We start from the raw sequence: 14572 nt of genomic DNA on the forward strand, positions 1-14572 counted from the left end.
GTGTTTTTGGACTTCGCTAAGGCGTTCGATCGCGTAAACCATAAGATTCTACTGCATAAACTGCGTACCTTTGGAATAATAGGGTCACTGCTAGCCTGGTGTGGTGATTATTTATCGTGTCGTAAGCAGAGAGTTGTGGTGGATGGCAAAAGTTCTAGCTGGCTGAATATCACATCTGGCATGCCGCAGGGGTCCATTTTGGGCCCCTTGTTTATTTTTTTATCATCATCAGTGATTTGCCAGAGGTAGTCCAGGAAAGCTCTGTGGCACTTTATGCAGTCGGCCGACGCGTTGGTCAACGTGTTGGCCGACGCGTCGGTTGGATCAGATTCGTTACCTTTACCATTTCCGTCCTTCCGTCCCTTTTCGTACAAGTATTATGGTTTTGCATTATGTCATTCAGCAGATTTCTTCTTATTGTAATCAAAACTTGCCCTGATTCTGAAAAAAGCACCTGGTAGATTCTATATTGGACGAAGTGAGTGCGGTATGCATAATCCCCGTTCAATAAATATATATTATAATGATTGATTGCACGTTTAATTAACATCAGGAGCAAATAATGAAATTTGATATTGAAGACTAAAGCTGAAAACATGGCCGTGAAGCAGTCTGTGTTAGTGCTCGTGTTTGCCTCATTTCTTGTGCCACAAAGCAGGGCTTATTTGGATGAAGGTACGAATTGTATGTTATTAAATTGTTTTGCCTGTTATTTTACTATAATCATGGGGCGACTTTTGCAGAAATGAGCTTTTCAAATGCTCGGAACTGCCAACAGTTACAAATGATGGGCAAGGCAGTTCTTAACTCGTATTATCTATTCGTACCTTAAGAAATTAGGACGGAAACGCCGAGAAAGACGTCGATTGAAATATGGAGCGATAAATGTTTTTGCTGGTATCTCCCAAAGGGCTGACTGTGTTTGCCGTCTATTAACTACATGTGACGAGTTTGTGAACGGCGTTGGATTGATCTGATTTCAAATTGAAACTTCAGTTCTCGGACTACGCAAATTTTAGTGATTTCACGTTTTTTCGGCAGTGGAAGGCTAAGAAATGTTCAAAGTTTGCAAAACGGATATGCGGAGCTATTGTTCTGTTCATTAGATGTTTTGCTTTGCCAAGTTCGTTTCGTTTGCTTTGCCAAGTTCGTTTCCGTCCTGATTTGCTTGATAATATTTCTACCCTACAGTTATTTCATCAAACAAAGTACAACTTAAATTCACAATCACTTTATTTAAGAGTATTCTACTAAGAAGGTAAATGAACAGATTTGAGATTATTTCAGCTTTTGTTTGTGATCCAGCCATCTTGCGGGGTTAAATGTCTGATGATAATACCCACATTACATATGCTGGTTCTGAATTGCACTTGACTCAGTTTTGTCGACACAGTCTAGTCTATCTCACGACCTTGAAAAGCTAAGCAAATGGCTTGTGTCTGACAGACTTACCTTAAACACTACAAAAACTGAATTCACGTGGATCGGCTCCAGGCAAAGATCAAGATGAAAATTTAACGTGGCATTCCCACATTTGATTAACTGTAATTTGATAAAAAGATCGCTTCTGCAATTGAGCCATAAAGGGAGTTAAACCACCTGTGCCTCGATCTACCCTACTCAATATCTACTAGTGCAATCTCACATTGATTACTGCAGCCTAGTCTTAGGTAATTGTGGCAAAACATTATCTAGCAAGCTACAAAAACTACAGAACCGTGCTGCACGAGTAATGACTTCATCAAACTATGACGTAGATGTTAATTCCTTGTTTCGCAAACTCAGCTGGAAAAACTTGAAATCTCAACGTCAAACTTACCAGAACGTCCTAATGGTTTTCAAGTCTTTAAACGCGCTGGTTCCCGAACATCTCCCATCTAAATTTATAAAGCAAAATGAATCAAACTATTCTCTGAGGGATAATTTGGATATATCAACAAAGTTGAAATGGTAAATTGGCCACCGATTACAAAAGCTGACGTTTCGAGCGTTAGCCCTTCGTCGGAGCGAATTCTCCTAGGGACTCGGTAAACAAACTTGTCCCCTTTCCAAGAACTAACTACATGAAAAATAGTTTTAGTTACAGCGGTGCAACCCTTTGAAGCAGCTTGCCCTGTAACATTGGAGAGCCTGGTTCATTAAATCAATTTAAACGCCTTGTCTATCATAATTTTTAAACACGGCATTCATGGAAATCAGTTTTTTAACTGGTATATTGTTGTAAATCAATATAATTTTAGGAATAGGATTTTTAGGATTTGGGTTTTAGGATGTTAATCATTGTTTTAGAATTTATTGTACCTGGTGAATTTTTTACCGTGTCTAAATAAAATGATTGCATTGATTGATCAATTGGGCAAAGTTCCTATCCGTGAAGGTAACTTGATGTCAAATTCATTCTAATTCATCAACATTTAAGCGCGGACCTCCACTTTGTATAAACGTAGTCTTCCTGTTTTTACTGAGAAAACGAATACAGTGCCCTAGAGAAAATTATAGTTATTACAATAGTGTTACAAATATTGTGAGAAATAGACAACATTTTTGAGAGACATGTTTATCTTCAATCAATGAGTAACAGAACGTGCGTAATTATATAACAGACAAGTAGATGAATAAAATATTTACAGTATGATGTAATACAAAAGCGGGTACTAATTACAACGTGACACCAAACATCAAAGGTGTGAACTAAAACGCTAGAAAAGAGTTATAATGCTGTAATTGTTTAGTTCAGGTTTGATCTTATTTATTTAAAAAGTTTCTTTGAGTTTTAAATCAATTGAGTTGTTAGCAGAATCCAGATACTAAAGCAAGAAAGGGAGTATTTGTTCTTACAAGGAGGAGATGAGTTGAAATGTTTAAAAATATGCGAGTTTTTATCCCTTTCCATGTACTCCTTTATCCTAGTAGAGAAGTGGCAACCAATTTCGCCAATATACCGGTAATGGGAATTACATCCAGCACAAGAAAATTGATAAACTACCATGGATTTTAGAGCATTAGAGTACGATTTTAACACTGAACATATTTTTAATTTTAAAAGAAGTGAAAACTAGTTTGATATATAGGTCCGATTTACAAAAGGCCAATTTTGTAGCATGATGGAATAAAACTAAAGAAATTTGTTAGGAGACCAGTGTAGGTTTTTTGATGAAAAACTGAAAAAACACAATCATTCGAAGAGTTGTCAATAAATATATCAAGAAAGGAGAATTTACCATCATTATATTGATATTTGTAACCAGTTTTACAAATATCAATATAAGGAATACAGTACAATAAGAGCACAGAAAAAAAAAATTTGTTTTTACTAAGGATATCTGAGAATTGAGGAAGGAGAGGAAGAAAAGAATATTTTAAATACTATGTTAGTTGTGGGGAGTTTGGGGCACCCAAATAGTTCTAAGAACTAATCGAGCGGGTGCCCCAGAGCAAAAAATTCATAGGGAATACAACAATTTAGATTAAAAATAGTATTACTTTTGTACTAACTATTAAGAATAAAAGATAGTTACACAAACTATTTAACACTATTATAACCATCAATCATAGAATTCTTTATATTTTGACGAAATCTAAAAAAGGGAGTGATTTGTTTAATATTAATTGGTGGCAAATTCCAGAGTGGTACAAGTGGAACGAAGGGAGCGAATACCATATTGAGTTGTTCTCATTCACTGATTGATGTGTATAATGTGAATGAACAGAAGATATTGACTTCAAGTAATTAGTAAAACAGGAAGGAGTTATTTTATGGGACCACTGATAAACAAAAGAAAGAATCTCAAGATGAATTATATCAGAGAATTTTAAAAGGTTGAGAGATTTCAGCAGTGGTTCTGAATGTGATGCTGGTTCGGAAAATATCATAATTCCGAGTATACGCTTTTGGAAAGTAATCACTGGCTTTAAATAAGTTGGATATGTTAAACCCCAGAAAGAAAGAAAGAAATTGAGAAAGAAAGAAAGAAAGGAAGGAAGGAGGGAAGGAAGAAAGAAAGAAAGAAAGAAAGAAAGAAAGAAAGAGACAAAGAAAGAAAGAAAGAAAGAGACAGAAAGAAAGAAAGAAAGAAAGAGACAGAAAGAAAGAAAGAGAGAAAGAAAGAGACAGAAAGAAAGAAAGAAAGGGGTAGATTAGCAAATAATAAACTATATGAAGTATATCAATGCCAACATAGTACCTCAAGTTTGAGAAGACTCCTACAGTTGTTAACAGTCATAAGCAGAGCCCATCAATATTATTCTTCCATGTCAGATTTGAATCAAAGGTAACACCTAGATAATTTACCGTGGAAACTTGTTGGATATTCACACCACAGTCAGTATATATAGTTCAAAATGAATTATATCAGTTCTTGACTTCTGCACTGATGCCAAGGTATGGTGAATTCTTTACATACTTCAGCCGACCGATTACGTGAGGTTGTGAACTCGTCTTGGGAAGGCCAGACAACTCGGTTGGGGGAGGGGGTGAGGAGAGTTGTCTCACCTTAGCAGAAAGGGTAACTCTGGTGGGCGGGACAACTTTTTCTCATATTAACGCTTTGTCCTAAATAGAAGCCTGTAACCTGCAGTTACGAAACGACATCTTCCTATACAAACGTGATTGATGTTCCTGTTTCTTTCAGAATCTGCAACCAAGATAATAGATGAGCTAATTCATAATGTCGCAAATGGGTTGGCTGGAAAAGACAAGTGTGCATCAAGGGATCTCCCGGAATACTGTACCATAACAGGCGACTGTTCTCAGATCACGTGTAGCACGAACTATGGCGGAAAAACTTCTACTCTTAAAGTTACTATTAACAGGTACGTTAACAGCATATATGGGCTATAAAGTTCGTAAAGTAGATACTCGCCAAGGGACCACTCATTATTAATCGATTTGAGGGGAGGGGTGGGGTCGGAAGACAAGAATTAGCGATGAAGTCAACCGGCGCATGACGTCAGGATCGATAGTCGGGCGCAGGTCACGACGGTTGGTGAAGAGCATTTGCACTCTCGAAGAGACGGGAGATACAACAGACTTTTGATATCTCAAGTAAAACAGAAACCAGCTCTAGTAGTTTAAATTTATTCTCTCGTCTCACTCCTGTCACTGGCTATAATATGAATACCTTTCCACAGATGTGATGAACCTGTCACCGTGACGATCAATGTGAAGGTTAAAGAAGACGACGTTGATTGGACTCATGTTTTCACTTCTGGTGACAAACTGGCCGTCCCAGGCTTGAGTATCAAAGTACAAAACCTCATCAAAGCAGGCTTGTTCATCAAGACTACCATTGAACCAAAAGACAACATTTTAACTTTAAAGGTTGATATTATTTATACCCTAACATTTTTGTTCTCTTTATGTTCCTTATGGCGCTGACAATGAAAACTTGTTTGAGAATCAGGAGCTCGAAAGGCACCCGATTCGCCTTTAATCTACCGCTTATAAGCGAATCTAATTATTCTCAAATTACCGCATACATGCTGATAAAGTAGGCCCTATTTACCTACCGAGATTAGATTACCGAGAACAAAAAAAAGGCCTGGTAAGGTGCTGGATTTGTAGCTTAGCTTCGGTATCGCAGTCGCACTTGACATGTGGCAAGGTTCAAGCGAAAGAGGAAAATTCATCGCTTTTACATCTGGTAAAAAGAGATCATGGATAAAATTCCACGCGTGAAGATTACTGAAGAACAGAAAAACATTCTGAAATCATTTCCTTTGTTTTGTTTTCCTTTGTTTTGTTTTATTTTGTTCTTTGTTTTGTTCTCGGTAATCTAATCTCGGTAGGTAAATAGGGCCTACTTTATCAGCATGTATGCGGTAATTTGAGAATAATTAGATTCGCTTATAAGCGGTAGATTAAGGGCGAATCGGGTGCGAAAGGGTTTTTCTTGACCGCGCGGAGAATGGATTCCAAGATACACGCAAACTAATTACTCGCGAGAGAAATAAACGATGGCGCGCGCGATCAGATCCGCGGGCGAGATGTAAACAAACATGGCCGCCATGAGCGTTTCAAAATTGCCGGCACCTCTATTGTTTCCAAAATGTAGATGAGACGTTAATTCTAATTCAACCACAGACGGTAAAATTAAAATGAAATAATCATCTTAAACTTTTGAGAAAGATTGTTGATATTTCCCTTGATAAACTGTAAATTACAACTACGAAAATGAAAACTCGCATTTGTTAAGAAAGGATTGCAAAATTTGTAACGTTTTCCATTTAAAACGGAATAATGAAAGTTCACGGTTATGACAGTGGCAAAGAGAAAAAAAGAAAAATGAAGCCGAGGCTTGTTCATACCTCTAGTACCTCGAAAATTATAGAAATTCGCGAAATCTGTTTCGACCAACAAATTGCTGATGTATATGAAACCCTAATTTCCGCTGAGTTTGATGCTCATGACAATCTGGAAGACGTCAAAGCAAATTGTTTCCACTCCAAATTGTTTTCACTCTTCCACTTCAAACTGTACATGAACAATTATATCGCTCAATCGTAGTAAATGTGCATCGCCGAATGAGGCCTTCGATCAAGCCATCTTCTCGGAACAACGACAAGATACCATCCAGACGTTCGATGGAAAGCTTCATCTTTAGACAAACATGGTCCAGAAGCTGGCAGATGCTGGTTTGTCTCATGTTACATTACAATCTCTGTAGGAGAAACTCAACATTAACGGCCACAATGGAGTATTGGCATTGGTGCCATCTGAAAAATCAACTTGTCATCATATATCGAATTCCGCTAGAAAATTCTCTCCGGAGTTTCTCTCCGGAGTTCATTTCCAACTGTCGTAATGGTAAGCAGTCTGAGTCTCAAATGATGACTCACTTTTCAGGAATGTGTAAAATCACAAAACAATGTGAATCCATCTTCAGGATGAACGATTTTTTTCCGCGCTGAGGCCATCCGTCGATTAATCGCGCTTTTTTTTTTCCTGCTTGTGCCCTCTCAAAACAAAACCTCTTGTCAATCTTACCCTACACTAGGTTAAATCTGTGAGGGTTTTGAGACCGATTAGATTAACTGGACTGCATTTGTGATGGCGCGAGATCCGTGAAAGGCCAGGAATGAGTGAAAAATGAACCGAGTTCTCTTACGCGTAGCGGCAAGCCTAACGTGTCCACGTGTAAGGCGTCTCAAGTGGGAGAGATGATTCAGATGAAAGAAAAGAACTAGTACTTTGGAGTCTTATATGTTGCCTTTTTTTAATAATTAAGAACGCTTAGGCTAGCACTGAAGAACGGGTGATTTTACAGCACTAATGCATTTATTACTTTATTATGTTTAGGTGGCCTTAGAAGGAGGAGCAAAACTTGGACCGGTTTCTTCATTTCCAGGATTAACACTCATCGAACAAGAGCTGCCACTTTCCACAGATTATTGTGGTAAGCTTTCGTTTAATCGTAAATGCAGTTTCACGTGAGAATGTGTTCAAGCTCATTTTTGTGGAATGGAGGGAAAATTTTATTCTAAGTAGGCAGACGCCTGAAAAAAAGTGTCATCTTTCTTTTGCCTTTTCAGGAGATTTAAAACAAATGCTAGTCGTAGTACCCAAGAAATAAAATCTCGCCTGCTCTCGTTAATCTGAAAATAAAAAACCAAGTACAACAACCGCAAGCTTTCCACGGCGCTAACCCACGTCAAGATAAGTCTTCCTTTTTCGTTCTCCTACAGGTTTTGTTCGCTGGTGGGACGACCGTAACACCGCTGAACGCATCTCGCTGATCGTGGCATCTTTATTGGTGGCCCTGTCGATCATTTCTGGTTGTTTCTGTTGCGGATGTTGTTGCTGCTGCCGTTGTTGCCGCAACAAGAGAGGCTCTGGAATCGTTTGATTTCCCCCCCCCCCCACCCCTCCACAGTCAGAGATGGTAAGATTATGACACAACCTACCTGAACCTTCTCAAAGTGACCAAAACATACTTTCTCCTTAAAATATCACTACAATGTCAAGCAGACAAGTGATGAGAATTAAAAAATATATCAATTGCGGGATTATTAGTTCATCCAATACCAAATTCCCCATGCTAACATCACAATAATTGTATGTTAGATAGTACTTTCTATCGAGCGTCTAAACTCGTCCTGAGTTTCCTGGTTTTGTTTCGATTGTTGGCTTGAATGTTAGTGACTCATCATTGGCTTGTTAGTTCAGTTGGTAGAGCACTGCGCCGGTATCGCAAAGGTCATGGGTTCAAATCCTGTTCGAGCCTGAATTTTTTTCAGGCCTTATTTTCACCTAATAGATAAGTAGGGTTTATTACTGCAAGGTAATTTGGATATATCAACAAAGTTGAAATGGTAAATTGGCCACTGTAACGATTACAAAAGCTGACGTTTCGAGCGTTAGCCCTTCGTCGGAGCGAATAGAGGAATTGTGGGTTGTGTGTGCTTTTAAAGGCAGAAAATGGAGCTGCGTTATTGGTGGGAACATGGCAACGAGAAAACACGAATAAATTAGTGGAATGAAAAGCGTTCGTTGATCCCTGTGGGATTTAGACTGCCGGTTTGAAAGATGAGCTTTTGTTCAAGTTTGATGGCTTTCCGTACTACCTAAGTGTAAGGAAAGACCGCAGATTGCCATATGTTTCTGAGAATGGTTCGGTAAATTAGAGTGTCTAGCGACTGGTTTCAATGTGTCCTTGTCATTCTTTTCCACGTCACGAAGGTGTTCTCTGCAAGGAACGCTTTCATACATAGCTTGAATGTTATCTAACACCAGCCTCTAAAGCTTCTAACACGATTTATAATTCCTATTTTTCCCGCAGGTTCTACGCTGCTCAACGTGATCTTCAGTAAAATAGATTTGCCTATTTTAGATGGGCGTAGTGATGAAGTGATTGTACTCTCCTTTTTTATTTGCTACCGTGAATTTACAGTCAAGATTTAACTACAATTTCAACTAAATAAAAGAAGGCTGCTAAATGTCATAGCACTTAGTAAAATTTGATTCCATGTTAAGCTATAACTTTCAGCCTCGTTCATGTTGTGCAAATGTTTTAGAATGTTAGCTTGGCTTGAGGAACAGACGTGATTTTTTTACCCTTTTTTGGTTTCCAGTAGGGTGAACGCGAGAGTGAGGGCGAGGGCGAGCGCAAAGGGACTGATGATCGATATTTTTCGCGCTCGTCCTCTCGCACGAGACTTACCATTCGTGGTCGCCACGCACGTGCTTCTGCTCATCTGAAAATGCAAAACGTTATCAATAGTGATAATATTAACAATAAGTTGAAGATTTATGCAGAAAAGCGATTATTATGATCTTTTTATACATACGATGTCAAATACCTTTTTTTTTTAGCAAGAATATGTTTGTAGGACTTTGATTTTATGAAATATTATATCAATGAAGGTAATAATAAAAGCTGCCTGTTCTGCAAGTAAGAGAGTGCGAACTATAATCAAGAGGAAGTGAAGAGTATTGTTAGAGTCAACTTTTCAGTGTGTATATTAGCAGTAATTCTTTACCTCTAAATCATATCAATTTATGTGAATTGCTTGAAACGTACTGTAAGACATCCAAACCGTCTAACTCCCCTGCAGATAAAAAGCCGCGCCTCCTCGATTCTCTTAATACTCTCTACTTATAGTTACCCCTCCCTAAACCCACCTCCCCTCCCCCTCTCTCTACCCCACCACCCCCCCTTTTCCCTCCCTCACCCTTTCTCCCCCCTCCTTGGAGATAAGGAGCACTTATGCAAGACCTAGCACTAATTTGCATAAGGTCCAATAATATCAGTCACTCGTCCCCAATCTCCTTCTCAACGTAATTCTGCCAATTGCAATTTCTCGTACTAGGCTTATCGAAAATATTTTAATGATTGATTCTGTCCTAGGATTAAGGCGCCAAATGATAAACACGAATAAGTTTGTGATTTTTAAGGTGTAAATTGAATAAAAAATAAAAATTGCTTGCTGAGCTCCAAACAAACCATAGTATGGTTTGTTGTCCTTAAGTGCGCATCTTTACGAGTTCACGTCACCTTAATGGTCCTTTCGTATTTTAAGCTGTTGAAAGCCAGGGCATAAATGAACAGCTAGGTTACCCACGGGAAGCGGTCAACTTGCACAGCTATGCGTAAACTTTCTTTATTTTTACTCCGGCTTTGATACGTATGCGCTATTTTGTGGTTTTCGAATTCGCCATGATTAAAAATAAACATGACGGAGCTAAAACCACATGAATATTCAAAATTTGATGGTCTGCATGTATTAGGCAAATTAGCTCTTGCAAACACATGAACTCACATAATGGCGATCACATTTTGTACCGTGTTGGTCGCTGCCTGCCTTCTGTGTGCTGTTATAGGTAAGTGATAAGATCTTGCAACTTGGCAATTTTATGTAGTGATTGTAGTGTACGTTCGTAGCTCTAGGCAAGAGTACGACGCAATAATAATTTCTGAAGCAATGGACGTGCTACAAATCTGTAAGGCTAGCATCACAACTGCTTCACGTGTTGTCATTCCAGCGAAAGATTAATCGTTTTACGATGAACATGTCTAAAGAGCTGTTCGATTATTTTTCGTAATTTTCTTCAACATTTTGTAACTTCATCAATGCATCGATGACTTTGGAGTTTTCAATGTCATGTTGTGAGGGCGTGTGTGGATCTTCAGTTCAACAATAACAAATCATGTTTACTATTCAAAAAAAGGTGACGGCGGAAACATTATGCGCTTTATAGCCCTTGAAATCAATATTTCCGTTTTGGCACAAAATCCAAAACGCGCATCCAGAAGGAAAGAACAAATCTTAATATTCTTGTGTACTCTTCAAGCTCTTTCAAATGAAACGGTCGGGTGGAGCCATTTGGCACGCTGCAACATCGAAATTCAATATTCTGCTAAAAGTTGATAAATTATTAATGATGCTTCACCAACATTTCGGTCCGAAACGCGCGAGTTGCCCGAACAGATTATTTGAAAATATTAAGTTGAGTGTGCACGTTCAACTTCATGCCCTGACAAATGAATTCCAGTTAATAATTTCTGTTTCTAATTACACTTGGGTGCAGCAGCAACATCGAGTCCTTCATTCATCGCGTGTGCAATATTATATTATGAAGACCCTCAAAAATATTTTCACCTCGATGCCATCTACTCGTCTCGAAAGTGAAACTTTCAAGTGCTTGGTTAGCGAAATCAGTCGCTAAAACTAGAATATTGAGTTGACAAGTCATGACATATTTTTAATATTTGAAATTTAATCTCTGAAAATCCAACTAGCCAAGGATATGAACCTTCAGCACAGTAAAAGCAATTTATTTTTTTCAATCAATCTTGCGAAAGGCCGTTACATGTTTTTCTAAGTGTAAAATTGCATCTCCTCAGTGTTTGTGTTAGCGCTTGCAGTAGTGCCGTTTTCCGCTTTTTAAAAAAGCTAGAACCTATTACAGCTTGTTTTACGGTTAAAGCCCGAACAAAGCCGCACTCCCCCCTTTCACACTTGTTTGTTTTTTCGCTACTTGTATAACACTAAAATATTTGCAACGAAAGTGTTGCATCTCACTACTACAGTGACTGACCACAAGTGAAGGGGGTGGTGGGAGTGTGGGAGGGGGGGAGGGTGGGTGGTGGGAGGGGGGGAGGGTGGGTGGTGGGAGGGGGGGAGGGCGGTTGTGGGTTGAAAATCATAGGTACTTCATACTTCTTCTGATTTCTCCTAGTGGAAGGAAACAGTGAAGACCGTGATTACAGAGACATTTACGAGTATGATGACGACAATGATGGCATCAACAACGCTGAAAAATGCCCCGATATTAACTTACCCAGAGGTCTTGGCGGCCCTTGCAAAGTCAGTGATTTTTGCAGCAATATCACTTGTGAGGTGACAGTTTGGGAAAAGAGTGCCACCTTAACTTTCAAAATTAACCAGTGCGATGATCCCATCACTGCCACAGTCACTGTCAAGATACAAAGGTATGCTGTTGATTGGTCGCATTCATTTCAAGATGGAGAACGGATCAAACTGCCGACAGACAATCTGCTTGGGAAAGGATCTAGCACCATGGCACAAGGATCAGTTTCACTTTCGGTTTTGTTGAAAAGGGAAGGCAAAAAGCTGCATTTTAAGGTACAATGTTTACCGTGTATGTCTTTACTTCATAGCGGGGAGGGGAGGTACCATAGCCAGTCAGTGAAAAGGGGGGAAGAGATAAGGAAACACTGATCACGGGAAGAAGAGGGCTTTGAAAAGAGGGAACCAAAAACAGAAGTGAACATAACTTTTAGCAATGAACGGTTATTTTAACATACGTGCCTCACCATTACACATAGTCTTGTACCCAGATATCCCACGGCCTACATTTCAGTTACAGTGGTACGGTGGGATCTGGGCTCGAGACTAAGCTATAGAAAGGATGGACTAGAGATTCAGACTTGTCAGCCCCTCTTCCCCCCTCCAGGCCCCCACCAACAAATTTTATCATCATTTTTATTATTATTGTCATTATCGCTTTCAATATCGTCATCATCCTTATCATCATTATTAATATCGTTTTTTCAAAAAAATACTGGCGAGTTCACTGATTAAAAGAATAATTCATTTCAGCTTCAGTTGCTGGGAAAAGTGGAAGTCTTTTTATATCACAAACTGGAAGGTCCCATCGATAGAACTCTGATCGACGGGAAAATTTCGCTCTCAGATAAACACTGCGGTGAGTAGAGTTACATGCTTATCAGAGCTTTTATTTAGAACCTCTTGGGAACCATTCAGCTGTGAATTTAGAAACACAACCTTCTTTTACCATAATGAGGTATCTATCCCTTTTCATTAGCATTATTCACTGGTGATATATTACTGTTTGATAATCGGTACAGTACCCTCGCCCACGCAAAGCGCGCGTCGCTCTCGCAAAACGACAGAAATTCGAGTCACGCGCGATGAAGGTGTCAGTGTTAACTTTGCTTTTACAACCCTTTTCGGTGAACAAAAGAGTCGGTGTGATTCTGTCAGTTCTTACCTCTTTCAAGCACGAAGTTGACTTGATACTCTTTAACTAACGTATGCCTAGTAGAGACTATAGATAGACGTTATTGCGAGAAGGAAAAAAAATCATTATGTAATAGATGGTTTTGAAAACGGCCGCACTTTAGGGACTAGTTATTATATATCGTCAAGGGGGGTTGGGGTGATTACATGGCTTTTAGGGGTCACAGGGGCATCAGTCGTCCCTAACAGAGTATGAAGAGAGGTAAAGAAAATTTACTGCAAACGAAGGGGGGGAGCAGAGCCTTATGGGGGATCAGGTGAATTGGATCGTGACACTACCAAATTCCTCCGATTCCTTGCTCCCCACCCCCCCTAAAGTATTAAAGAATGGCCAGTCTCTAAGAGATCACGATCTCTTGCCGTTACCATAATGCTTCGCAGAAGTTGTTGACAAGTTTTCTGATTTTCGTCATCAGGTTTCAGCGCTTGGTTCAACAAACAGCCGCTTTACATCAAGATTTTGATGATCGCGGGTCCTACCTTAGCCTTTATCCTTCTGCTGATGCTCACAGTGTACTGTCGAATGAGACGTAAACGCCGTGTGCCCACACGCCTTCATGTACAGCTGCCGAGTCATCGTGTCCAGATCACCGCGACTAGAAGTAAAGTGCCTTTGCAACGGCTGATAAATCAGGAATAAATATGCGTGCGAATGCTCTGCAAACTCAGGGCGGGAAGGAAAAGATGGAAAATCCATGAAAGCTAAAGAAACCAGCTGAACAATTGAAAGATAGTTAGAAATCCGCAGAAATCTGCGAAAACTGCGGAAATTATAAAAAAGTACATTTACCTAACATAAAAGAATCGTATTAAACAATATTATCAAATTGAACATAAACTTATATCAAATTTTGGTAGAAATCTGTCAAGAAACAAACATGAGATATTTACGATATCAGGAGCCCATCATTCACTCAGTGATGGGCTCCTGACAATATATATCATTTCAATATATTACTAAATAAAACAATAGGATTATATTTAAATATTTCGAATGATCAAAAGCGATCGTAAGATAAAGTTTGAGTAAGTGCAGATTCAGAAACGTGTAACCATCGGCTTCTGCTATGTTTTAAGCAGTGTAAATTTATATTTCCGTAATAATACAGAACACTGGTAAACATGAGCTTGATAACATAGTTATGAGGGATCCGTAACTGAAAATCATTGATAAAGTATTTATCCAGTTTTACATGAATATTGCAGTCTATGCATCAATCAGCAGAGTCGTTAGTGAGTCATTCAGTGAACATGCTCTATAAGGGCCTGGACACGGGCAAGAGGATGAAGTAGTTCCGGTATCAGGTAATGACGTCACGATCGTGTCACGGCCCCTAACCCGTTCCCAGTCGTCTCGTAAGAGTGCGCGTCTCTGAATGGCAGAGAAAGGGATGGTGAGAAGAACAGTTTTTGTCTCCCCTTCTCTTTGCCTGTCACATCTCGCGTTCTCAACCTACCCGCATCAGTTTTTCCTGCTAGAAGGAGGACAGACCTCTCTGTCTTTTGTTTTGTTTTGTTTTTAAGGAACAAAGTTCTTGCTGAGCTTAAATTAGTTAAGGGAAAAAATGAC

General features: G+C 39.2%; 2 protein-coding genes across 2 annotated transcripts; both read left to right on the top strand.

Annotated features, from left to right (window-relative positions):
• Positions 1 to 534: 534 nt before the first annotated feature.
• LOC111328486 (uncharacterized) lies at positions 535 to 9393 on the top strand. The gene is made up of 6 exons (XM_088729103.1): positions 535 to 675; positions 4632 to 4812; positions 5131 to 5320; positions 7298 to 7394; positions 7684 to 7880; positions 8778 to 9393. Exons 1-5 carry the CDS (start codon positions 597 to 599, stop codon positions 7842 to 7844), a joined length of 708 nt encoding a protein of 235 aa, XP_088585229.1. The 5' UTR covers positions 535 to 596; the 3' UTR covers positions 7845 to 7880; positions 8778 to 9393.
• Positions 9394 to 10032: 639 nt separating this feature from the next.
• On the top strand, positions 10033 to 14194 carry LOC111328497 (uncharacterized). Its single transcript, XM_022932938.2, has 4 exons — positions 10033 to 10318; positions 11678 to 12084; positions 12562 to 12667; positions 13419 to 14194. Exons 1-4 carry the CDS (start codon positions 10261 to 10263, stop codon positions 13640 to 13642), a joined length of 795 nt encoding a protein of 264 aa, XP_022788673.2. The 5' UTR covers positions 10033 to 10260; the 3' UTR covers positions 13643 to 14194.
• The last annotated feature ends 378 nt before the right edge of the window (positions 14195 to 14572 follow it).

The sequence above is a fragment of the Stylophora pistillata genome, chromosome 7 (genome assembly GCF_964205215.1).
Source record: "Stylophora pistillata chromosome 7, jaStyPist1.2, whole genome shotgun sequence".
NCBI classification, from domain to species: domain Eukaryota; kingdom Metazoa; phylum Cnidaria; class Anthozoa; order Scleractinia; family Pocilloporidae; genus Stylophora; species Stylophora pistillata.